The sequence below is a fragment of the Tupaia chinensis genome, unplaced genomic scaffold (genome assembly GCF_000334495.1).
Source record: "Tupaia chinensis unplaced genomic scaffold, TupChi_1.0 Scaffold000661_1, whole genome shotgun sequence".
NCBI lineage: Eukaryota > Metazoa > Chordata > Mammalia > Scandentia > Tupaiidae > Tupaia > Tupaia belangeri.
This window is the reverse complement of record NW_006160183.1, coordinates 3,538,882-3,565,376: the sequence shown is the minus strand read 5'-3', so window position 1 is coordinate 3,565,376 and position 26,495 is coordinate 3,538,882. Positions and strand designations below refer to the sequence as shown.

Genomic DNA, 26,495 nt, shown 5'->3' with positions numbered 1-26,495 from the left:
CTAGGGGACCAGCAGGAGGCAAGGTGGTTAAGGCACTGGACTTCCACATGACTGACCACAGTTTCAGTCCTGGACCTGGTGGCTTGCTTTCTCTCTTCCTCTTGCACATGTGCTCTATACCAAACTTTAAAAAATACTAACAATAAATAAAATAAAATTTAAAAAAATTTTTAAAAAACGTATCCACCCGATAGATAATCTGCAATGGCAGGTCTCCCTCGACAGTGCTCCTGCTCTGTTGAATGTGTGAAGGTGACTTAAGCAACACAATTTTTGTCTTCCATTTGTCAGGATACTTTTTACTGAGGCTTTCAGTGCACAAATATATCAACAGAGAATTCATACCTGAATTTGGTTTGAGTTTCTAGTACAACAAAAAAGCTGGACTGACTCTGTATCAACATCCTGAACAAGTAAACAAGCAGTCTTCAATCTCTACAGTGCTTTCAGATTAAGGTCCTGAACCAACAAGCTCTTACATTAAACCTTTGAACGAGACTGGCTTATGGCATCGCTGAGTTGTGAACAAGTCAAGCACAATACCTTTCCCGGCTTCCGAGAACACCTAGTACAGAACAGCAATAGAACTGGGGTTTGTTCAGCAATTGCACCACATCTCTAAAAAATGAAAAGATGATTCAGTAAGTGAGGGCTTTTGATAAACAAGCAGATCAAGGTGAATATTTCCAATTAAGAAAGTTCAACATAATACACTAGTGTATCATTACCAACAGGAAGGCCTAATCGTCGACCATTTTTCTTAAGGCAAGACGAAAGAAAATAAGTGCGAGCTATGCCAAGCTTTGGTGAACGCTGTCCTTGGCAATGCAAGTACAAAGTTTGTTTAAAAAGAAAAGGGAAAAATTAAACTAATGCTTCCACAACCACAGAATAAGGTTTAGGACTGCAAAGAAAGAGGAAAAAAAGAAACACTATTCCTCTCCAATTATACTGCCAAGCATTCACAAGTGAGCTAGGGATCATAAGGTTAATTATACATTTAATAAGGTGTCAGGGAGATAACTGCTCGTTTCTTTATAAAAATTAAAATGTACAAAGCAAGTTCTCTTTAAAGTATAATTACCTACACTTACGCATACAAAAGGACTGATTTCAATCTCTCTATTTTATAAAAGGCTTTCATTGCAACAGACAGCCAGTGCTTGAGAAAGAGACAAAAGTTAAACTCAAAAAAAAAGTTTATATGACAGACCAGATAAATCAAGTGTCTATCCAATCTTAGATGCTATAGTAAAATCAAATATGGCAAGACAATATTTTAGTTTACACTCATCGCGGATGTCATTCTCTTAAGTTTCTAAAAGCACACTGCTCTTTCAAAGCTTTAAGACATTGTCAATACTAAAATGAACGGTATAAAAAGACCTCTTGGGGACATACAGAACATTTACATTATAAACTGATGGTTTCGACATCTGTGAATAAAGTCTTCTTCACTACAGCAAGAGTAATCTTAGCGTTTGACGTGTGGGTAAAGGGCGGGTACAGGGCTTATCGTCTGAACGCTCAGTCTACGAAGGGATGCAAGCGAGAAGCCCGCTGCCAACGCTGCTGCTGGCCCGACACTCCTCCATCAGCAAGAGCTGAGGCCACCGGAGGGCAGCAGGCGCCATCCCCGCTGTCACCCACCCTAGACTGCTGTCAGTTGAGCTTGCCAAGAGGAGTCTGACAATTATGGCTCGGAATAAGCTGGAGTGCCACGTTTGCTAGCAGACAACTTAAAATGGAATGAATACCATCACGTCTACCTTAGATATTTATACGCTTACACCCCGAGTAGGTGCTAAGATATGTACACATAAAGCATAAGGGTAAGCTTATTCCTTTCAAGACAGAATGTTTAACACTAAGGTGGCAAGATAAAACAATGATGATGCCTGAAATTCCTATTGTGAAAAAAAAGGAAAAGAAAAAAGTAAACAAACCAAACCAGAAAATTCCTAATAAACTGGAATTTCTTTCTATTAAGAAACAAAAGGAAAAGCCTTAGAAGTAGTGCCAAGGAACAGCTTCTACAAAACTATCAACACAAGAGAAAACATTTCCAGGAATTCCTTTTGAAGGTGGCTTGGACTGCACTGTCAAAGTAGAGGAACTTAAGTGCTGAATCTGGAACTTAAGCAAATGGGTACAGCTTTACCTTTCCTAGGTACTACTTAAGCTATTTCACAGCTGGTACAAGTGTAAGTGAATATAATACTATTTACTATCAGGAATTGGTCCCAGGCCTCAATTTGACACAGGGAGTCTACACAAACACAGCGCCGCGGGATCACGGTGACTGTTTGACTGCCACCTGCTGGGAAGGGCTCCCGGCGGCGCCTGTTTGTGTACACTGCCAGTGGCAGCTCCGATCACCCACCGCTCGGCGCAGCTTTATATTTAGTGCTGTTAAAATGGCATGAATGCAGTTGTCTCCTTCCCTGAAGATTGCTAATTTAACTGAGAGTGCGGGCCACAGAGACCTGCATTTGTCATTTAATGTGTCTGTGACACACAAGTGAATAGAAAGCAAATTCAACTCTTAATAAACCTTGAATAAGGCACTGAGAATATTTGAGTATTCAAGTGAGAAGCAAACATTTCCTACTTTTTGTTTGCAAACTGTGTTGCCATGGTGATGCATTGTATTTAGAGCGTTAGAGAAATTAAAGTAGGAAATCAAAAGAACTGTTGTTTTGCGTTACCTATCTGTGCAGAAACATTAGTCTTGAAGTAATTTCAGCCCCCCCAGCTAAAAGAACACTGCTAGTCCGATCAGGCATCTCTAAAACCAGCGGCCTACAATGCAGTCCCAGTCATGCAACCTTGATCCACAGTGAACTGAAATGTGCCAGCAGGGCTGCACTTCACTCCCAACTTCCCAATTTACTCCTCACAATGCCTCAAGCCCCCCTGTTCTGTGAGTGGAGGGCCATTACCTTTAAGAGGGCTTTGGCATCATCAGTCTTGCCTGAGTCCACGAACTGAAGAAAAAGATCCGTGACAGGTTTATAAACTGCAAACTGATTGGCCAATCTCTCTGCCATGATGCTCACTGGAAAAAGGAAGGAAAACGTTTCATTAGAACAGTAGGATAACTCATCCAACTCATCCACCAAAGAAATCTAGCCTGGTCTCACAGTGGGAAAAAACGTGTCTCTGTTCTTCAGCAAAAACAACTAACGTAACTTACACTTTTCCACTGCTGGTTCCAGCTGCTCCTCTATTACTTTCCTGAATAAGTATGTCAAGCCAAAGTACCGGGCTTCCATGGTTTGAGTCCCTGAAGTAAGCATATTTTCAATGTTTTCTATGGCAACATCTATGTCATTGCTGTAAAAGAAAGCAAAATGAACCATGAAAAAGTGTTTGCTTTAACATTAATATTGCTGGCAGTTTTAGTTTTGTGTCCACACATGCAAATACTTTAAAAAATAAAAAAGGAACTATATTTACCGTTTACCAGATTAAGAAAACACTATGCAACTTAAAGTCAAACACGTTTAGGTAGCAACAGCAGTCAGTGGGTGGGGCCTATGTTACGGTAATTGCTTATTTCTTTCATAGTAGTTGAAATAGTTGCTTATTTTTAAAAATTTAGTATTTTATTTATTATTATCATTTTTAAAATGTGCTATTGGGCACATCTGCTTACCAGAGAGAAAGAGAAAGAGAGAAAGCAGGTGGGTCTGGACTAGAACCCTGGTTGGCCATGTGGGAATCCTGCACCCTAACCACTGCACCACCTGCTGGCCCCAACGGTTGCTTATTCTAAAATACTGCTCTAGAGAGAAGATCAAATTCTATATAGAATAATGAATGAAGGTAACTTTAAAAATAATGTTTCTTAAATGTTTAATTTTATTTTGCAGCTCTTTGGATATAAAATAAAAGTGTGTTTAAATTCTGTCATTGTGGCTTTATAATCTACACCTGGTACTATTACATGATGTAAAGAGAATACATAACATCTGAAAAGTCTTAAAGACACCGATGATGCCTTCAAAAGCTACATTTCCATGTGTCTAATCCAGAGTCACATCAAGTTCTTTCAGTCAGGTAGTACGCATCATTTGGAAAATGCGCAATTTATATTAAAATTCTCAGAAAGCAATCTCTTCGTGCCTTACACTGAAAACAATTAGATTAGATGGCCTAAAATAGTCTTCATAACCATCTCCTCTGATTATTCTATAATCGATACCTTACAGTAATGATATGCACCACGACGCCAAATAATTGATTTTATGTTCAAATTACTACATTAAACAAAATAATTTTATAAACAAAAATGAACACCCTATTACAACACATTTTATTATAAGCTTCAGTTAGAGAATTATTTAACAGTGAATAAAAATGTTTCCCACACCATATAAAACTGTGCTTATATGGTAACATTTAAAAATCCACATAGTTCTTACTTATATAATTTCCATTATCTTGTAACTTAAAGCAATTATATTTGCTTATTAAAGGCAGTGTATAACCCTAATTGGGGAAATAGTTTTAAAAGGTAAAAATGAAACAAAATACAAGTGCTTCACCATTTAAAGAACTAGTAACAGACAAAAAGCCCTGCAAAAACAAAAATTACATTTTAATATCACATCCCATTAAATATATGTAAGATTAACTAAGGAGGAACAGTTTTCTAAAGGGATTAAGAGTATCAATTCCCAGAGTCAGCAGGTGGCATGGTACTTAAGGTGCTGGATTCCCACATGGCCGACTGATGTTCAAGTTCTGGACATGGCGCCTTGCTTGCTTTCTCTCTCTCTCTCTCTCTCACAAATAATAGTAATAAAATTTAAAATTAAATAAATATTTCTAAATAAAGAATGAGAGTATCAATTCCAATTATCCCTACGAATCTTTCACTTAAACAAAGGACTTTGCTAGCAAGGTTAACGGAAATCAGTTCTTATTTACTACTCCCACGATTCTCAGTGAGGAATCTGGAGATGGCTGTAGGTGAACTGACTTGAAATACCTTCCCTTTTGTGGGTATGTGTGTGTTCACGAGTGACTGGATAGGAATTGGGTAAAAATGGAAATATACATTTGTAACCAGCTTGCCAGATCCTGTGTCTCATAAAATTCTACTGGAGTGTCACTCTTCAGTACTGCTGACAAACGTATTAGGTCATTTTTGACTTAGACGCGCCCGGCGCAAGTTTTAATCAACCGGGTCCGGGACGCGAACCACGGTCAACTACATGGGAGTCCAGCGACACAGCCATTACGCTAACTGCCGGTCCCCATTTTTCACTTTTATAACAAAGCATTTCAACCACAAGAGGCCTTGGTATGTATATATCTGTAAATGAGAAAGGATATCAACTGTGGGGAAAGTTTTTATGAATTTGATAAGTATCATTTATTCAAAGGTTTAATTTAAATATAAAGCACAGTTTTCAATATATAATTATTCCCTAATAGTTAGGGAACAATCAGCAAGTGGCATCAAAATCTCCTCTGCAGTGAACATGGTTTCCAAATACCGATGAAGAGTTTTGAAATCGCTACTTGAGATAATGTTCGCTCCGGTAGCCAACAGAAGAAAGCAAGCTGAAAGTACTCACTTCTTAATCTGTGCCAAGGCAATGTTATTGATGAAAACCATACGTGAAAGTCCAATTGAGTCTTCAAGTCCATTTACCATCTTCTGAATTGCTTCTATGCTTTGTACGTCACCCTTGGAGGCAAATGCCTGGATAAGGCGAGTCACTGCTATCCTAGAAGGGATCTGCTCCAGATTCAAGGCCGTTTTCAGTGTTGTTTGTGCCTCTAAAATACAGACGCAAAGGAGAGAGGTTTTTCTTACATGACCCATATTGACTTTAATGCATTTTGAAAACCAGCTTTTAAATATAAGCACCGCATGGCTATATAAAAAAGGTTATGGATAATTTATTCTAGATAACAAAAACTATTAATATTTTATGAGACTTCTAAACAAATAATCTATTTGACTAACTGTAAGATATCAGAGACCAAAGAAATTCTGTTTTTCAACTCACAAAGGAAATACAGATGTTACTGAGAATGTGAGTTCCATTCAGGGATAAAATCTTATAACCAAGTTAACAAATTCAGAGAAAAATAAGTAATGGAGAATATAAAAAAAAACTAAAGAGTTTCCCTAAAACATGTTAGTTATATCCATATTCCTACTTTCCCAGAGATTACAAGATAATCAAAACTTTCTAATGTCCCAAAGATTCTTTTTAAAAACAATGTCTCACTACAGTCCAAACAAGATCAAACTACAACATGCAATTTGCACACTAACAAAATTTTTTTAAAGAATTATTTCGTTTCATTTTATTCATTCTTTCATTTATTTTAATTTTACCAGAGAGGCACAGAGCGAGAGAGAGGGAAAGTGAAAAAGCAAGATACCAGATCCGGGACTCAAACCATAGTTGGCCATGCAGGAGTGCCTAGCACCTTAACTACCACACTACCTGCTGGTCAACAACAAATTTATTTCAAATGACTAGATACCTTTGAATATTTTATTGTACTCATCTTTCAAAGAAAATGAACTCTATACAATTTCTATGAATATAGTCAATGAAGTTCTGTTCGATTTACTTAAGACTCATACTTACAAGCCTTTGATTATGAAAAAAATGGGGAATACTGATCTAATTTACTGACTTTTGTCGTGAAATCGTGAGTGATAGTTTTGAGGAGGGATCTGCATCACTACCAAAGGGACTTCATGGATTTCCAGCAGTCAAACTATGTAGCCTAGATAAACGAAGACTCACAGCAGCTTTCCAAATAACAGCTATCTTTCTCAGAAGAATGGGCTAAGAACAATAATTCAACAGTTTATTTTAAAAACAATACAGGGGGCCGGCAGGTGGCATGGTGGTTGAGGGTGCTAGACACCCACATGGCTGACTGCGGTTCGAGTCCCGGACCTGGCGGCTTGCTTTCTCACTTTCTCTCTCTCTCCGTGTCCCTCTATGGTCAAATTAAAATAAGTAAATAAATAAAGTTAAAAAAATAATTCTTAAAAAAAAAAACAAAAAAACAGTAGGGGCTGGCAGGTAGTGTGGACACCCATGTGGCCAATGAAGTTCGAGTTCCAGACCTGGTGGCTTGCTTTCTCACTTTCCTTCTCTTTTTTTCTGTCTCGGTCTCTCTCTGATCAAAATAAAACACAACAATAATAAATAAAATTAAAATAAAAACAATACAGTAAAGGACATGGTGAATTTAGTCTTATTACTGAATAAACCACTTATAAGTACTCCAAATACACCAACAACTTAAACCAATGACTCTCAAATGCGGAAAAGGGCATAGAGGTAGATTAAAAAAAAAAAAAGCATACTCACTAAAATCTTGTAAATACACATGTACACATAAAAAGAAAAAATGTTTTTAAACTGTTTGAAAAATAGAGTATACAGAAAGTAAGCTTGATGGGACCAGCAGTTAGTGTAATGGCTGTGTCACTGGACTCCCATGTAGTCTCCAGAGGTTCATGTCCTGGACCCGGTGGCTTAAAACTCAACGCTGAGCGTGTGTGCGTGTGTGCCCAAGATCCTGAGAGGAGAATGGAGGAGAAGGGATTGCGGCATGGCCATCTCCCATGGGGGGTGATTTCTTGCTTTCTGTCTCTGTCTGTCTGGCGAGCGCACGCGCCCTATAGCAAAAAACAAAACAAACAAACAAACAAACAAAAAAACAAACAAAAAAACCTCTCCAAAAAAAGAAAAAAAAATCAACTTTGCAACATCCTTATTACCAAAGAATACTGTCAGCTAGTCAGGATATTCCCACTAGTGGATCAAAATAGTAACAAAAACAAGATTACTGATGGGGACTATGGCTAGCTCTAATTTACCAAGTGTTTACTATGGATAAGGTACCGTACTAAGCAGTGACACTCACAGTTACCCTTGGGAGGTTAATTATCACGTTTACAGATGAGACACTGAAGCAGTTTCATCTCTCAAGGTCAAGGTCATATTGCTTGACAACAACCCAAGAATCTAACCTTTCCAGAGCTTGCATGGATGGTGCACTTGGGCATGAAAGAGTGGCGGGACAAGGAGAACAGATCCTTTTATGTCTACCCAAAGGGAGCGTGAGACCGTCTGACCTAAATGATATTCTCAACAGAACTTGCCTTCTATACAGCGAATGACTTAAGAGACACCAAAAATGACACCATCCACATCCCTCCTCTGCAAGCCCTTTCCCACTGTCACCCAATTCCATCATTTACTCAGTTTTTTACCAGTGAGACAGATTATACAGCACAGGTGCCATGTACCGGCTATTAATATTCCACAACAGTATTGGTTTACAAAGTTAGTTAAGATTTCTTTGAATTTATCCTTCCTTCTTCCTCTAATTGAGAGGAAGAGAAAGACCCAGAAGAGAGAAGGGCAAAAGAATAGAAGGAAAAATTTAAATCAGGAGCTCTTAGCAGTCATGGAACAAAATAAGGAGATGGGAATGGGGCCAATATCACTCCCATCCTTGCCAATGATGCCTCTACTGTAACAATAGCTTAGTCTGTGGTGACGCTCAGGAGGTGGGAGGCGGTGGGGAGAGGGCGGAAGTGGTAGTGGAGAACAATAGGCTCACGGCTCCTGCTCTCAGACAAACTCTAGTTGAGCCCAAGAGCTAAGAAGAACAGGTGAGAGATTACAGCACATTCCTTCCTGTAGTTCTCACAGCACAACGGACACACGAGTAAAGAGCAGTCGTCAAGTCCCACAAATTCGGGTCAGACGAGCTTAAAATTAGCCCTCTGAAATTAAAGAAGTGTTTTGTTCTCATCTCCACGTCTACAGAAACATAAGCTACTACACAAATGAGTTTTTTAATATAGGGATCAGGTTTAATTTCCAGTATTTTAAAGTTGTTTATTAAATCTACATAAAATACCAACTTGAGAAAAAAAAATCTTTTCTACTGGACATAAAATGAAAGCTCTGAAGGTTTTAACAAGCCCTGTACTACTCAATTACAACTTAGGCTGTCCAAAAAGACCGTCTAGACAGGCGGGCCCTGTCTGTGGAATGCTCAGGTGGAAATTTTGAAAAGGGAAAAATCACCGCTTATTTATTCAGTCCAAATCAATTAGGAAGATGGCTAAAGACCGGCACCTTTAGGTGCTACATAGGCAACATTAAAGTTGTATAGCTAGATGGCAACTTCCTCTCAGGGATATGAAATTATTTTATAAATATGTAAGTGAGTAACAACACCATTATTAGACTGAGGAGGAAACATCTCTAACAGGTAAAGAGTTTTTTCAACCTTCCTTAAAGATCTCTTCAGTGGATTTTGTTGTACTGGCAAAAGTGTGATGATGGGATAGTGACTGAAATTCACATGTAAACTTAAAGTGAAAGCTACTTACTAAAATTTAAGAGCCATCGTTTCCCCCTGGGAACTGGTTCAATAAGACCTCCAGATCCAAATCCGCCCTACTGGAAACCCAGAAACAGTTCCTGCCAGATCAGTAGCCCCCCCCATCCTGACTGTCCCCAAAGTCATCTCCACGTCTTCCTGATATTATCCTCTTAACATGAATTTTAAAACCCTAAACTTCAAACAAACACTGTATTTTATTGCTGCTGGTATTATGAACTATTAAAAAAGTATTAGATTAAGTTTAAAAAATCAATATTATAATCATTTGGTGCACAATCCCCCACATTTAACACTCAATTTAACTCATTTGCTATCTCACACACAACCAACACAATATGCAAGAAACAACTGCTGGGAATTGTTTCAGATGCTCTAAAGTATGTTAATTTCCAAAGCAAAATGACTTGTGCTGTGAATTTTAACGCACTTGAAAGCCTGTACTTTCTCTCGTTCTGGAACACAAATTTTGCATGTCTGAAGAGCTGTGATTCATCTTAAGAAAACCCATCTTGTGTTAAATGGAATGGAAACTGGACTAAGTGGTCAAATGACAAGTACATTCATATTCAAGCTGTATTATAAATGCATGTACAGTAATTTACGTCTCTCAGCTACCACAAAAGGCTCTTGATAAGCAGGTAATTTGCTAAATGGACTCCTTTATCCAAGTATTCGAAGGGCGTTACAAGAAAAATCTGCAGAGGCATTAATGTGACGTAAAGGTCAAGCATTGTGACATACCTTTCAAATAATCCCGCCTAACTTGCGTTATGATGAGGAGGCTGTTGGCAGCATCGTTCAGTGTGAAGCCCTTGATGTGGGTCTCAGCGCTAAAAGAAGCAGACATTTAGAAAGGAATTACTGACATGCTTCTGATACGATAATAAATGGTTGAGCACCAAGGTGAAATTATAAAAACTACTGTTCGTATGTTAAAAATATTGCTGCAAAATATCGACCTGGAGACAGCTTTTGTGTTATCCTGTCAATGGTTATAGAAGGATAATTTTTTTTTGCATTCTGACAGATGACAAAGTTGGAAATGAGCAACAAAAGAAACAAAGTACAAGATTTTTTTTAAACAATCGGTTCAGATTCTTGAATGCTGACATATTAGATGACTAAAATAACTGCATGCCCTGCATTGTTCTGCTGTATCCTAGGCTGGATACTTTTTCCTCTTTTTTCCTGCATTCACCGTAATTATAAAATGTAAAACTATTCTTCCAGCAACAAAAATGAACATTTATTTTCAGCACTGTATATTTTAAATATAAACTAAAGCATATTACTAACTAACACCGTATCATTTGGGTGATTAATTTTCAAATTTCTGTCATCTAGATACATAGTTTTTAAAGCGGAACATACCACAGAACTAAAGCCGCTGTTAAATTAAAATGAAAATTTTCACACGACACTATGTCCCAGCCTTAAAGCTGAAGCAAAACCTCCAACTTCCTAAAAGAGCAAAATCACTTCACAAAAAAAAAAAAAAAAATCACTTTGCTAAATCACTAAAACCTACAGGATTTAAGAAAGCGAAACAAACAAAATAAAACAAACAAAATCCCCAGACCTAGCCAGAGATGATTTCTGTTTGCTACAACTGTTGGCACATCTCCTGTGATGAAATTCAGCATCCTTAATGCCCCAGGGTTCATCTCCCGGTTAGGAAATCTAAACAGGTCAAAAGGAGCAAAAGCAATTGCTGCCATTTGCCTTATCGAGTTCAGCGACGACCTTGCCGCCAACAACCCCTCGGCCCGCCAACAGATGTATAAACTGAGCAGATTGAGAGGAAAGCAGGGTCACTGCTAAATTATTCTCATCAATCCCAAGAAAATCCTCCAGAGACACCATGACATGCCCATCCTCTCAGTCACTTTCAGCCTCTAAGGCTCACCCCTGCAGTCCCCCGACGCTGGATTTTCTTATTCCCCCATCAATCCTCTTAATCCCGCCAAAGCGCCCATTGCTCAGTTTGACTTTTTTCCTTTGTCCCATCTGTCAAAGCTCTTAAGTCAACAAATCGTGCATGAGACTACAAATTGCATAAAATAAAGGATTTACTTTCTAAATCTTTAGAATGACTAAATTAAAAATTAGACACTATTAAAAGCTCACTTTTCATGCCAATACTATTTTATGTATTATAGCATATTAAAAATATTACTTAAAATTCATTAAAACTCTGTGATAATAAAACATCTCTTTTACCTGCCATACAAAACATTCTCTCTTAATAATCTCTTCCTATCTCGAGAAGCTGCCTACTCATTACAAATATGAAAGTGGAGATAAATAATGGGGAGGAAAACAAACTCCAGATTATACACTGATATAGTTTACATAACAGAGACTGACCAATCACAACCCCAAAAATTCTGAATTGGCAAAAGAAGAAAAACGACAAGAATGTACTGGTGGAGATCTTGAGCTGGAATCATTCATCTAAAACAATAAAAGAAAATTACTTTTTACTCCTAATTTTTATCTTTCCTTTTGAAAATCTAGTCCAGCTGTCACATTGAACTTCTCGTGATGGTGGGAACATTCCTTATCTGTGCTATCCAACAGGGTAAGAAACCAGCCACATGTGGCTAACATGGCCACCATGAAGGAGAGGTAAATCTTAATTATACTTAATTTAACTAATTTAAAGTCAAACATAGCTACTGGTTACTAAATTGGACATTATAAAATTCTAGGCATTTTCATTTACAACTGCCAAAATAAAGGAAAACACGACAGGGGAAATGGGGTATCATCTTAATTGCAAAAATTAAACAATTTGAACCAAAGAAGACAGTATTACAGGGCAAGTTTCGCTTTAGACCTGCAGAGCAATGAACTGTCTATGGGCTGTGTTTACACAACATACAGAGGACATCAGGCAGTGATCACATTACTTTGGATAACAAATGCTAGCCAATCCAGTAAAAACTGCTAGACTTAGTATTGTTTCCAGTCAGAATGAAACAGGAAGCAGGAATTAGAAAATGCGAGAAAATAAAAGTGTTACTCTCAAAAGATGAAGTAAGGCTGTTGCTACAGGACTCTCAAATTCCCCAAGAATTGAGTTTAGTGTTATTAGAGATTTAAAATAATAATTTAGGCTCAGAGGTGGTCGCATGTACTGCTAAGTCACTATGCTCTGCAGGCCAGGACTCCATGTAAGCCTGGGTTCAATTCTGGCGGGGCATGGGGGCATGAACCTATAATCCCAGCAATTCAGGGAGGCAGAGGCTAGAGGACTTGTGAGCTCGAGGCAGGCCTGGGCAACAAAGACAGACCTTGTCAGCAAAAGAGCTTGGCATGCTGCATGCTGGCACATGCCTGCAGTCCCAGCTGGGAGACCGAGGCAAGAGGACTCTGTGAGCAAGACCTTGTCAAAAAACACACAAGAGGGAACCAGCAGTTAGCGTAATGGCTATGTCGCTGGACTCCCACGTAGTCGACCGCGGTTCGTGTCCCGGACCCGGTGGCTTAAAACTCACGCCGGGCGCGTGTGCGTGCGTGCCCAAGATCCCGAGAGGAGAATGGAGGAGAAGGGATTGCGGCATGACCATCCCCCCTGGGGGGTGATTTCTCGCTTTCTGTCTCTATGTCTCTCTCTGTCTGTCTGGCGAGCGCACGCGCCCTACAGTGAAAATCTCTCCAAAAAAAAAAAAAAAAACCACACAAGAATAAATAATGAGGCCAGGAGTTGGTGTCATGGTTATGTAGCTAGACTCCCACATAGTGGACTATGGTTTGAGTCCTGGACCCGGTGGCTTGAAAATAATGCTGGGTACTGTGTGTGTGTGCCCAAGAACCCAAGAAGAGAATAGAGAAGGGATTGTGGCGTGGCCATTCCCTTTGGGGAGTGACCTCTCACTTTTCCTCTCACTGTCTCTCCTCCAGTGAGTGCATGCACCCTAAGGCAAAAACCTTCCAAAAACAAAAACAAAAACAGAATAAATAAAATAAAATAAATGTATATGCCTTACTGCTTTTGAATATGCAGTGTCCATCCTCTGAGAAAATTCACTATAGGTAAATTTTTACTTTGAAAAAAGAGGAAACTAAAAATGAAAGTTTTTTTAAAAAATAATTATTTATTTAATTTTATTTATTCATTCATTTATTTTAATTTGACCAGAAAGAGATACAGAGAGAGAGAGAGAATGAGAAAGTGAGAAAGCAAGCCACCAGGTCCAGTATTCGAACTGCAGTTGGTCATGTGGGAGTGTCCAGCACCTTAACCCCCACGCCACTTGCTAGTCCCGAAAGTTGGTTTCTTAAAAAAAAATTTAAAAGGCAGTTATCACTGATACCTTTTAAGTTCCATTACTTTTTGTGAGTTATTGGTAATAAAATTAAAGAAATCTCATATGCAGTGAAGTCCATTAAAGACAACAAATGTATAGTTAAAACAAAGATGGCACTTCTTAGTTCATGGAAAAACTACTGCTCTTAAGGTTGAACAAGTGACAATACGTAGGGATTCATAACAAATGACTGCTATTTATGGATGGCAGTAAGAACAACAGGAGTACTGCCACTTACTACAGTGGCTCATTAGGACACCACATACGATAAAGTTGCCTATAAAAACGCAACAACTGGGTTCAGACGATGGTGTGATTTTTTTTCAGCAGATGGTGTGATGGCTAAGACACCGAACTCCCACATGGCTGACCACAGTTCAAGTCTCAGACCTGGTGGTTTGGCACCTCCCCCCAACACACATATGTGTCTTTCTCTCTCTGGTGAGCGCATGTGCCCTCTAGTAAATTTAATGATAACAATAATAATAATAATAAACCACACAATTCTTTAAAAAAAAACAAAAAAAAGCAACAATTTGGGCGAGCCAGGCTACGGTATGGTAATTAAGGCAGCTGAATCCCACACAGTCAAGTGCCTGGTTTGAATCCTGAACACGGTGGCTTGGAAAACGTGTGTGTGTGTGTCCAGAATCCCAGGAGGAGACATAAAGAGACTATGGTGTGGTCATCCTCCCTTAGGGGTGATTTCTCACTTTCTCTCTCTCTCCATGTGTGTGTGTCTCTCTCTCTGGCTAGTACATGTGCCCTATAGAGAAACACACACACACACACACACACACACACACACACACACACACCCCAAAGGAATTAATTCTTACCGCCTGACTTGATACAGAGCTGGAATGGAAAGAGGTGGCTTAGTCTAGTGTTGTAATGACCTAGGTTGCAAGGACCAGAGAAGCTGTAGGATACACCTCCAGTAACATAATTAGCTGGGTAACTGGAACTCCAACTTTCACATCTGAATTTCTTTCTTTTTCTTTTTTTTTGGAGAGGTTTTTGCTACAGGGTATGTGCGCTCTTCAGAAAGACAGAGGGAGTCAGAGAGACAGAAAGCAAGAAATCACCCCCAGGGGGGATGGCCACGCCGCAATCCCTTCTCCTCCATCCTCCTCTCGAGATCTTGGGCACGCACGCACATGCGCCTGGCATGAGCTTAAGCCGTCAGGTCTGGGACTCGAACCACGGTCAACTACGTGGGTGTCCAGTGACATAGCCATTATGCTAACTGCTGGTCGCAGTTGATTTTTATCTGTGTATAACACCAGTTAACAAGCTAATTTTATCAAGCTTCTTTCCTTTTCTTTTTTTTTTTTTTTTGAGGGGTTTTTTCCCTAGGGCATGTGAGGTTTTTGCCATAGGGCATGTGCGATCGCCAGACAGACAGAGACAGAAAGCAAGAAATCACCCCCCAGGGGAGATGGCCATGCCGCAATCCCTTCTTCTCCATTCTCCTCTTGGGATCTTGGGCATGCACGCATGCACGCACACACGCTTGACGTTGAGTTTTAAGCCACCGGGTCCGGGACTCGAACCGCGGTCGACTACATGGGAGTCCAGTGACATAGCCATTACGCTAACTGCTGGTCCCCCACATCTGAATTTATAATCCATGGTTATTTTCAAAAAGTACTGAATGACGAGTTAAACCAAGATACAATTCTACATAGTTGGATATAGTATTTTTAGTTTAAGGGAAAGAACATGCAGTCGTAGGCTTTGGTCTAGGATTCTCTTCTACCATACAGGGAAGAAGCTACAGAATACTCTTGGTGGGATAACTAACATAAATAAAACAAAAACGCCCATGAGCACAAATCTTTCTCATACACGCACACCCAGCCGCAGTGGTACAGGCAGCAGGGGTGCTGCTGTGTAGTGACAGGGATCAGGTGGAAAGGCTCTGGGTTCACTTCCCACTTCTACCTCAACATCCTGGCTGACGACAGACAGGGCTGCGGGAGGGTTGTGGCATAAAGACCCTGCTGAGGGGGCCTGTCTCTCTCTTTCTCTCATTAGAAAAATTTGAAAGTTTCAGTTATAGAAGATAAATAAATCCTTGAGGATTTACACAGCACAGTGCCTACATTTAACACTACTGTGTTTGTATACTTAAAATTGATGAGATTCCTACAAAAACTCCCCCAATAATAATAATAACAACGAAAGTAAAGCAGGAGGAAATGCAGGGAGGTACATGTCCTTGATGGTGGGTACAGTTACACAAGGGCAAACTTACCCTCAAATTCACTGATATGTTTACATTCCATTTATGAATCTTTTGATACTTCAGTCATACCTCAAAAGGCATCATGAAAACCCAGAGAGAAAGGGAAAGCAAGATAAATCGACATCACACAGATTGTAGACTAATGGGAAACAGAAAGGTCATGCTTGTAACTGTCGTCTAGGTCTGCAGCTCTCAAACTTGTGAGATCAAAAGCTACAGTAAGACTTTAGTAATATGACACATACATGCATGTTCTGCAAAACTGTATGTTTACTAGATGAAATAAACGCTTTGCTATTTTCTATTCTATGTCATATCTTAAAGGTGCTCATTCTGGGGCCAGCAGGTGGTGGTAACGTGCTGGACTCCCACATGGCCAACTGCAGATGGAGCCTCGTGGTCTGAAATCCATGACGGGTGCCTGTGTGCATGACCAAAATCACAAGAAGAGAATAGACTGCAGCATGGCTTCCCCCACCAGGGAAGGGGGATTTCTCACTTTCTCCTTTCTCTCCCTGTCTCTCTCCAGAGTGTGCACAAGTGCTATGACAAAAACCTCAAGAAAAAAACAGTGCTGGTTCTGTCCCACTGAAGAGGTTCCATGACCCACTAACTGGTTACGATTGCAGTCTGGAAATTATATCAGTGGTCTTCAATGAGAGGCAGGGACACTCTGGTGTAAGGCAAGGAAAGGTTTCAACTTCTACTTTAAAAATCTCATCTTACGAACATTTTCTATTTTAAAAATGTTTTTATAATATACTTACATGTGATACATCAGTACAATTCACTATTAATGGCATGTGATCAAAATGGGTTAAGATTCTTGAATCTCTTGGAGTGTTTAGTGACATGCACATCCTTGGTCCCGATACAAGATCAGCTGAATCAGAACTTCTGTGGTGGACCGAGAGAAATCTTTTTCTGCTACTAGAGTGAGGATCACTGTTCTAGAACAGATCCAACTAATACTGTAACCTGTACTTTTGGCAAGTATTTTAAGTCTTTATGACCAATCTCAGAATTAAATTTTTATTGGTTTAAGTTATCCCTTTTTGCTTCTATCTCCTTACTGAATCATCCCTGATTTTCAACACACAATGTTCTTCTCTTTTTATGTCCCCCTTCCTCTAACCAGTTGCTTTAGAACACTCTTCATTGTTATGGGTAGTATTAGGATACAGAGTTTCATAATGATTTTCTGAGAAAAATAATATTACAAGATAATCTACAGCCTTGACCTCAGTGGTTATAGATGACAGGATACTGTTCAATGTCAAATTCTCCAAGACACTAATTGAAGGTATAGCAATGCCATGGAGATACAGAACTTAATTAGCAATTGAACAAACACAAATGAGACACAAGTGACTTACCAGTCTTAGTGTGGCTTAGTGTGAAATATCCACATGCATGCATACATACGTACATAGATCTCCACATAGACAAATACAGTCACACATAACACATTTTTCAAAGTGTACTAGAACACCAACAATAATAGAGCCCTATAACGCACAACACTAACAACATGAGCACTCGCACCAGGTTTTCTCAGTCATTTGGAAGCATGAGCGTCCTTCCCTATTCAAGATTCTAACATTACCAAAGTGCTAAGACTAAAACATTCTGCAGGCCAAAAATCAGTCAAGAGATGATTTCACAACTCACAATATACTAGGAAAGGTTGCCCTTATACAAAACAAAGCTCTTGACCCAACAACAGGTCTTCTCCATGTTCCAAGGCAGGGGACTTTGATCTATCCCTTTCTGGTCAAATAACTGACTATCAAACTAAAAAATCTTTATTTGTGCTTAATTGGCAAGGCGTTTTAATCTAGAGGACTAGCTAGGGAAACAAAACCACTACCACCATCACCACCTACTAGATTTTTAAAAAGAATCCAAAAACAGTGGGGCGGCAGGTGGCGTGGTAGTTAAGGCACTGGATTCCCATATGGCCAAATGTGGTTCGAGTCCCTGAAAATCACACCAGGTACATGTAAGTTGTGCCTTAAATCTCAAGAGGAGAATGGAGGAGGAGGGGTTGTGTTGTGGCCATTCCCCCCAGGGATGGGCTGCACATGAGATCAGCTGAATCAGACCTAGTCTCCTTCTCTGTCTCTCTCCAGGGGATGCATGCACCTTATGGCAAAAAAACAAAAACAAAAAGAAGAGTAAAAGTACATAAAATATGTTAAATATCCATGTTTTCTCTATCTCCAACTTCTTCAATACCTAGAAGAGATCTTTAATATAAATAATATCATTGTGCACCAATCTTATAGAAGAACAATTGAGACTCAGAGATGAAAGGTAGTTTTCCAAAGATCACAGACTTTTCAAGTTAAGATTTAAGCCCTAGGATAAGCATAAATCCTTGGTGTCCTCACTGTGCTGCTTCCACCACAGAGATACCCAGGCCCAGGTGGTGATCAAGAAATAGAATATGGTATTACTTCTCTGTAAATGGATCTAAGTGAGCCGTGAGGGTATAAAAAGTAAATAAAATGTACCATACTGTGCATAGTCAGTATTACATTTTACAGTCAGAAAAGGTTACATATTTTAGTTAAAAAACAAACAAACAAACAAAACCTAAAACTAGTTATCCATTTCACATCATTCTTATGGGTAATTAGGCTAATCAAGCAATTGCTACAATACATTACAAAAGTCCCAATGGTGGCCAATACATTTTTAAAGTGAGAGGCTTAATAAATGGATTAATACTGAAGCTGGCAGGTAGGGTGGTGGTTGGGGCACTGGACTCCCATGTGGCTGACTGCAGTTCAAGTCCTGCACATAGTGGTTTACTTTCTCACTTTCTCTATTTTCCCCTCTCTTCCTCTGGTCAAATTATCAATTAATAATAATAATAATAGTGATAATGATGATAAGTAAAATTAAGTAATTCTTTAAAACAACAAATTAAATCAATGGATTAATACTTACACATCTTTCACATGCATTGCTTCTGTAAAACACTCCTTTGACAAAAGTAACTTTATAAGACTGTGGTAAGTTTCAGGGTTAAATACACTGTTTTGCTTTTGCGCTTTTAGGAAAATACTATAAGCATCTATAAGAGAAAAAAAAACAACAAAAAATGAAATTACATCATTCTGAAATGGCAAAAAGAGGAAAAGAGCACAAAAACAAAGTCCCAAATCGCCATGTTTCCATTTCTATGAATACAAACCTACCATTACCACTCCATGGATGCACAATGACCAAGCAAGCAAATGATGACACTCTTCAGAGCTTTTAAAAACAGTTAAAATTTTGGAAACTACTACTAAATGGACCGTACCTGAAACAGTTTTTTTATAATTGATTTTCATACTAGCTTTCTTAAGTAGAAAATTATTTTCATTCCAATAAAAAAGAGACCCAGTTCTTCTGAATTTGTTTATCAAAAAATGGTATTAGCTTCAAAATAAATAGCAAAATGTGTGTTGAAAGTCCAAATAAACCAGAGGTATAATTTAGATTGAGGGGAGCAAAAGACTCATTTTAAAGCAATCTTTAATCTATAAGTGGGTGGTTACCATAGTTAACATTTCAGCACAATAGCATTAAAGTAAATATAGCCTATAATTCTAAAATTAGGAGATCAAATTATTTGGCTACGACAGGACTTATACAAAAACATACAATTTTCCAATATACAGATATCTAACAAGTAAACTAAGCAACATTTGTTTGACTGATTAACAGTTTTATTTCACTTGTTCACAATAACTGTCAGTGAATGAAAAGATGTTACCAAAAGAGAAGTAACTACACTTTTCAGTCACTTACTTTTCTGAAATAAAATTGCCTGGCTATAAACAGCTAACTGAAACTACAATCCACTCCCTTGCGTGTGTAAACAAATCACAATAAGGACGGGGCATAAGTGAACTATCACATTCAGTCTTCTACGAACGTGAGCCTTGATGTACAGGAGCACAGAACACACAAACAGGAATGAGCGTGATGTTAATGTTCAGAATAGCACTGTGAGCCTGGACGGGTCTGAAGGGACAGACATTGCTCTGCTTCTATTTATAAGTCAGGGGAGTTTGCATTAGATCTTCAGTTAAACCAGATCAGCAATATAGAAACTTACCTCTGTGTAAGTAAAATTTGGAGAAAAAGTAAAAATACAAAGGTATGACCATGTTTATATTTGCATATTAACTAAGGAGAACAGTTTGGGCAAGTGAGGGTAACTTCGTGGCTCATGTTAATAAAATTTTATTGTCATTAAATTACCAATGCCTTGCACCAGATTTTTGTGTCTGTGAACACCTGTATGTTCCAGGGCACTGGCGAAAACGAGAAAACAAAACGCACATAACCGGCAAGGAATTCCACTAGTATTTACGAATCTATCAGATATACAGTCTATTCAGTGAATTTTACTTTCTGAAATGGGAGAAAATGAAGTCTTATCCTCATCTGAGTACCAGAATCAATTCATCACAAAGTTAAGAACAAAGTTTTATTTATTTATTAAAGTCACAGAATAGCTGTGTTAAGTAAAATATTTTAAATCTTAATACATAATCACAATAACATGACTACAATATCTGTAATTTAGTACAGAATGCATATATTTTCTTAAGGGGGCTAAGAAGTTAAAATGTAATGCAATTACCGTCTACTTTCGTAACTACACTTTTCAGTCACTTACTTTTCTGAAATAAAATTGCCTGGCTATAAACAGCTAACTGAAACTACAATCCACTCCCTTGCGTGTGTAAACAAATCACAATAAGGACGGGGCATAAGTGAACTATCACATTCAGTCTTCTACGAACGTGAGCCTTGATGTACAGGAGCACAGAACACACAAACAGGAATGAGCGTGATGTTAATGTTCAGAATAGCACTGTGAGCCTGGACGGGTCTGAAGGGACAGACATTGCTCTGCTTCTATTTATAAGTCAGGGGAGTTTGCATTAGATCTTCAGTTAAACCAGATCAGCAATATAGAAACTTACCTCTGTGTAAGTAAAATTTGGAGAAAAAGTAAAAATACAAAGGTATGACCATGTTTATATTTGCATATTAACTAAGGAGAACAGTTTGGGCAAGTGAGGGTAACTTCGTGGCTCATGTTAATAAAATTTTATTGTCATTAAATTACCAATGCCTTGCACCAGATTTTTGTGTCTGTGAACACCTGTATGTTCCAGGGCACTGGCGAAAACGAGAAAACAAAACGCACATAACCGGCAAGGAATTCCACTAGTATTTACGAATCTATCAGATATACAGTCTATTCAGTGAATTTTACTTTCTGAAATGGGAGAAAATGAAGTCTTATCCTCATCTGAGTACCAGAATCAATTCATCACAAAGTTAAGAACAAAGTTTTATTTATTTATTAAAGTCACAGAATAGCTGTGTTAAGTAAAATATTTTAAATCTTAATACATAATCACAATAACATGACTACAATATCTGTAATTTAGTACAGAATGCATATATTTTCTTAAGGGGGCTAAGAAGTTAAAATGTAATGCAATTACCGTCTACTTTCTTTTTTTTTTTTTCTTCTTTTTTTGGAGAGGTTTTTGCTATAGAGCACGTGCGGACGCCAGACAGACAGAGAGAGACAGAGAGACAGAAAGCGAGAAATCACCCCCCAGGGGGGATGGCCACGCTGCAATCCCTTCTCCTCCATTCTCCTCTTGGGATATTGGGCACGCATGCACACGTGCTTGGCGTGAGTTTAAGCCACCGGGTCCGGGACTCGAACTGCAGTAGATTACATGGGAGTCCAGCAACATAGCCATTACGCTAACTGCTGGTCCCATTACTGTCTACTTTCTAACAGCCATATAGTTCACTAGTCTGTTGAAGGAGAACTTACAAGTACTACTTGAATATTTAAAAATCAACAAAATACAACTAAAAAATTTTTCTTTTCTTATTTTCATTTACATGTATGTATGTATTTATTTTAATTTGACCACAGAGGGACAGAGTGGGAGCAAATGAACGAGAGAGAAAAAGAGAAAGTAAGAAAGCAAGCCACCAGGTCTAGGACTCAAAACATGGTCGACCATGTGGGAGTCCAGCACCCTTAACCACCACACCACCTGCTAGCCCCACTAAAAAAATCTTACTAATTATTTCCTAAAATTACTGTGTTTATTTCCCATTCATTTTTTTCAGTTAACATTGTTATGTACCAAGTCCATTGAAAACAAATTTGTTTTCGGTATGAAAATCATACTGATTCATCTTTAAAGAGACTGATCAGAAAAGTACTAATTAATGTAAGCATTCAAAGCATTCGTCCTTTACAAAGTATCTAAATCTGATACACAATACACACACACACCCCACGACTGAACAGAGACATGGAGAAGGGACTGCAGCACGACCATACCACATGTGGGGCACTCCCCCCCACACACACCCCTGTCTCTCTCTCTGGTGAATGCATGCACCCTTTGACAATTAAAAGAAAATAAATAAAGAAAAAAGAACAAAATAAAACCAAATAGATCGATGACAATTTCTCATTAAAACCAGAATAGTGGTACATCTTTACATTTATTTTTAAAATTACATTTTATTTAGCTACCCAGTTTTTTATTTTTCACTTAAATAGCAATATATGAAGGAGCAGCAGAACTCTTAACTAAAACGACACATTAATCTTATATTCATTTTAGCCGAATCAAAATTTCATGAGAATATTTGCATGGTATATTAACAATTATAATGAATTCATTTTATAATTAGTTTTAACAGATACATGGTGAAAGACTCAAAGATATAGGCTGAATATACAAGAAAGGAAAACGACTCAGAAAAATAGAAATTCGTTGTACTCTGTATAATTGAGATAGCATAAGAAGTTAGCCAATTCTTCAGACATTTTTTGCTAGTGTCACAAAATTTCTAGTCATGTCAGAAAATTAAGTCCACAAAGTTTTGTTATTTTTTAAAGTATTTTATGGGGCCGGCAGGTAGCATGGTGGTTAAGGGTAATGGACACTCACATGGACAACTGTGGTTTGAGTCCTGGACCAGGCGGCTCTCCCCCTCCCCCCAGCCCCTGATCAAATTAAAACAAACAAATAAAGTTAAATAAAAATAATTCTTAAAAATATTTATTTATTAATTATTATTATTTTTAAATTTTAATACAGTGCACTTGTGTTCACCAGAGAGAGACAGAAACAGAAAGACAGAGGAAAAACGAGAAAGCAAGCTGTCAGGTCTGGGACTCAAACTGCAATCAGACAATGGGAGTCCAGAGTCTTATCTACCAGGCCACCTGCTGGCCCCAAGTTTTAAAAAGTTCTAAATCGAATCCTTTCTACTGGATAGAGCTCAAAACAGTCAACACTAAAATAAAAAAAGTTTTAAATCCACTATAATTATTTTCTTAATAGTTAAATTGTCACAAAACAATATTTGAAATCCACATTTAAAAGAGAAGAAATTAAAACCGCCTAAGCAAATAAATAAATAAATAAACACATTTTTTTAGAAATATGAGGTAACAGAGAAACAAATGATTATGGAAGGGTATAAGGATTTCTAAATGAAAAAACAGAATCCAATTTGCAAATTCATATCAGAGTGTTAAAGAGAGCCACATAAATTGTTAAAGTACTCATAACAGAGGTAGAGGGGTCTTCAGGAAAGTTACTACTAGAAAAAGGGAAAAAGAGTAACAGGCCCCCAACCCTGCGATACTGTTTGACCACTTCGATACACATGAGTATGGTAGCTAGTGCCCTAATCATTTTTTGTTTTTAGATCATTTATAATAGTGACATGTCCCCAGAAATTGTGGGGATACTCATTATAGTATAATAATAATTATAATTTATTATACTTTTTATTTATTTTCAAAAGATAACTTTGGGGGAAAAAAGCCAATAATAATTTTTATTAGTATGATGAACCCACCCCTCATATATCTATCACTTCCATCCATCACCTTATCTACAATCAGTAACATTTTGTCAGATTTGTTTTCTTTGGCCTTATGGCTTAAGTATTTTAAAATAAATCACAAAAATTTTGATTTTTTTTTTCATCTCCCAATACTTCATAGAAATCACAAAATTTAAGGCTATTTCCCCATAATTTATAACACTATTATCACATCTAAGATGGAAGTGATTTTTAAAAAAAAAAAAAATCATTTGCTAGAAGGTGTATGAAGTACTAAGAAGAGACAGACAAAGCTCCCTGCCAGGGATGGACACATTCTCATCTTGGGATTTTGGGCATGCATGTCCAGGTGCCTGACATGTTTTTCAAGAGGTCAGATCGGGGACTTGAACCATACATCTGCAATGTAGAATCTGGCTGCCTCAACCACCATGTCACTGGCTGTCCCAAGGGTAATTTCTTATCGTTACCTATTACTCAGTCAAAAGTTAATTTTTCCCAGTTGCCCCTAAATGTCTTTGTTAAGTATCAAAAAAGATAACACATAAAACTTAAAGTTCTCTCTCTACGCTACAGCAGATCTAATTTGTTGGACTTGCTCCCATATTGCTATTAGGAAGAAGACCCCCATGTCCACGTTTACCTTTGCTTTTGTTCAATTGGCAGGCATTCAACAGATCTCTCTGGAAGTTAGTTTCTACAGGTGAAGGTGGTGGAGAATTCAGAGAATGTTTTTCATCTTCATACCACAACTATGAAACAAAATTATTCAGTTAAACTAAACCTGGTAAATGCAGTGATCTTCTAAGTATAAAAATGGGTTATTCTATTACCTAAAAATATACTGACAAAATCTGTTATGCGTATGCTACAAACAAATTACCTCAGGCACATCAAATGGAACTTCCTGATTGTTGTTTCTAAGAATTTCCGCTAATAATCTTAATGTCTTCTCACGAGGAATAATGTTTTCTTCTTGCATTTTATTCCAGACAGCATCAGCTTTTTGCCAGTCACCATTTATTTCTGTAGAATTTGAGCAGAAATTAATGAGTAAACTAAACAGAATTTATAAAATACTCAGAATTTATTTTTTTATTTGATGTTGAAGGAAACATTATTCTAAATGTTGCCTTCAGGAAAAGGAACCAAAAGTGATTTCTGCACAAAGGTGAGAAGGTGGCTTTTTTCCGTGTATCTTACGAATTAGAAATACCTTATCCATCAAAAACAATAAATCACCACCACTCTCACACTAGGAAAATCATGTTAGTAAAAAGTTTGTCTTGGTAAAGTAATTGAGAAATGGCTGACTGCTAAAAACCAAAATCAGAAACAAGTAGTGATTCAACTACGTCCTTTAGTCTTTGTAAATATGATACATACCTGTACACAGCTGAGGGTCTAAAATTCAAATGTCTGATTTTCTCTAAAAATGACATGTCGAGAGACCAGTGGTTAGTATAATGGCTATGTCGCTGGACTCCCATGTAGTCGACGGCGGTTCAAGTCCCGGACCTGGTGGCTTAAACTGAAGCTGGGTGCGTGTGTGTGCGTGCCTGAGATCCCTCCCGAGAGGAGAATGGAGGAGAAGAGACTGCGGTGTGGCCATCCCCCCCTGGGGGTGATTTCTCGCTTTCTGTCTCTCTGTCTCTGTCTGTCTGCCGAGCGCACGCGCCCTATAGCAAAAAATCTCTTAAAAAAAAAAAAAAAAAAAAACACATGTCGGGCCAGCAGGTGGAGTGGCAGTTAGGGGCTGGACTCCTATAGAGCCCACCGTGGCTAGTCCTGGGCCTGGCAGGCTGCTTTCTCACTTTCACTTTCTCTCTCTGTCCCTTTCTCTAGTGAGGACAAGTACCCTATATCAAATTAAATTAAATAATCATAATAAATAAAATTATATTAATAATCCTAAAAAAAAGGTGACATTTCTAAAGCCCTTCATTTAGTTGAATAGGGAGAATAGTCAACTCTTCTGTTGAGCAATATCTATAGCAATATGTAATACATAGATCTTCTCAGATTTTTTATCTCAACGGATAATTCTATCAAAATTAAATATGAAAGGGGGGACCAGAAAGTTTGTTGGAAAGGAAGGAAGACGATTCCTTCATATTGAAACAGTCCCTTCTATGTGGTACCCTAGTTTACACAAATATTAATAGCAAAAACTTAAGACCTTGTTTTTTTAAACATTTTCATGGGTAAAAAAGGAAAGTATATGTGATTAATCATTTATTTTTTGCTTGTGAAAAACTAGAGGAAGATATGAAAAATTTCACTTGATATAAGTTTGAGACAATTATTAAGTGTAAAGAAGTAACTGATTTAGATGTCTTTTTAAAAAATTGTACATAAGGGGCTGGCAAGTGGTGGGGTGGTTAAGGGCGCTGCACTCCCACATGGTCGGTCGCGGTTCAAGTCCTGAACCTGGCAGCTTGCTTTCTTAGTTTTCCTCTCTCTCTCTCTCTGGTGAACCCATGTGTCCTATAGCAAATAAATAAATAAATAAATAAAATAATTCTTAAAAAAAGTGTGAAGATATATCATGTGGTGTACCTTTTCTTTTTTTTTTTTTTTTTTTTGGATTTTTCCCTTAAGGT

At 38.1% G+C, this 26,495-nt stretch overlaps 1 protein-coding gene across 1 annotated transcript in view; it reads right to left on the bottom strand.

Annotated features, from left to right (window-relative positions):
* LRPPRC (leucine rich pentatricopeptide repeat containing) overlaps positions 1 to 26,495 on the bottom strand; it is a 113,772-nt gene that overhangs the window by 5,741 nt on the left and 81,536 nt on the right. Inside the window, exons 28-35 of the mRNA XM_006159906.3 lie at positions 24,776 to 24,918; positions 24,536 to 24,644; positions 18,934 to 19,060; positions 10,156 to 10,244; positions 5,589 to 5,793; positions 3,197 to 3,336; positions 2,943 to 3,058; positions 544 to 618 (exon numbers count right to left, since the gene is read on the bottom strand). Coding sequence (XP_006159968.1) covers positions 544 to 618; positions 2,943 to 3,058; positions 3,197 to 3,336; positions 5,589 to 5,793; positions 10,156 to 10,244; positions 18,934 to 19,060; positions 24,536 to 24,644; positions 24,776 to 24,918 — 1,004 coding nt within the window. The remainder of the gene's footprint in view (positions 1 to 543; positions 619 to 2,942; positions 3,059 to 3,196; positions 3,337 to 5,588; positions 5,794 to 10,155; positions 10,245 to 18,933; positions 19,061 to 24,535; positions 24,645 to 24,775; positions 24,919 to 26,495) is intronic.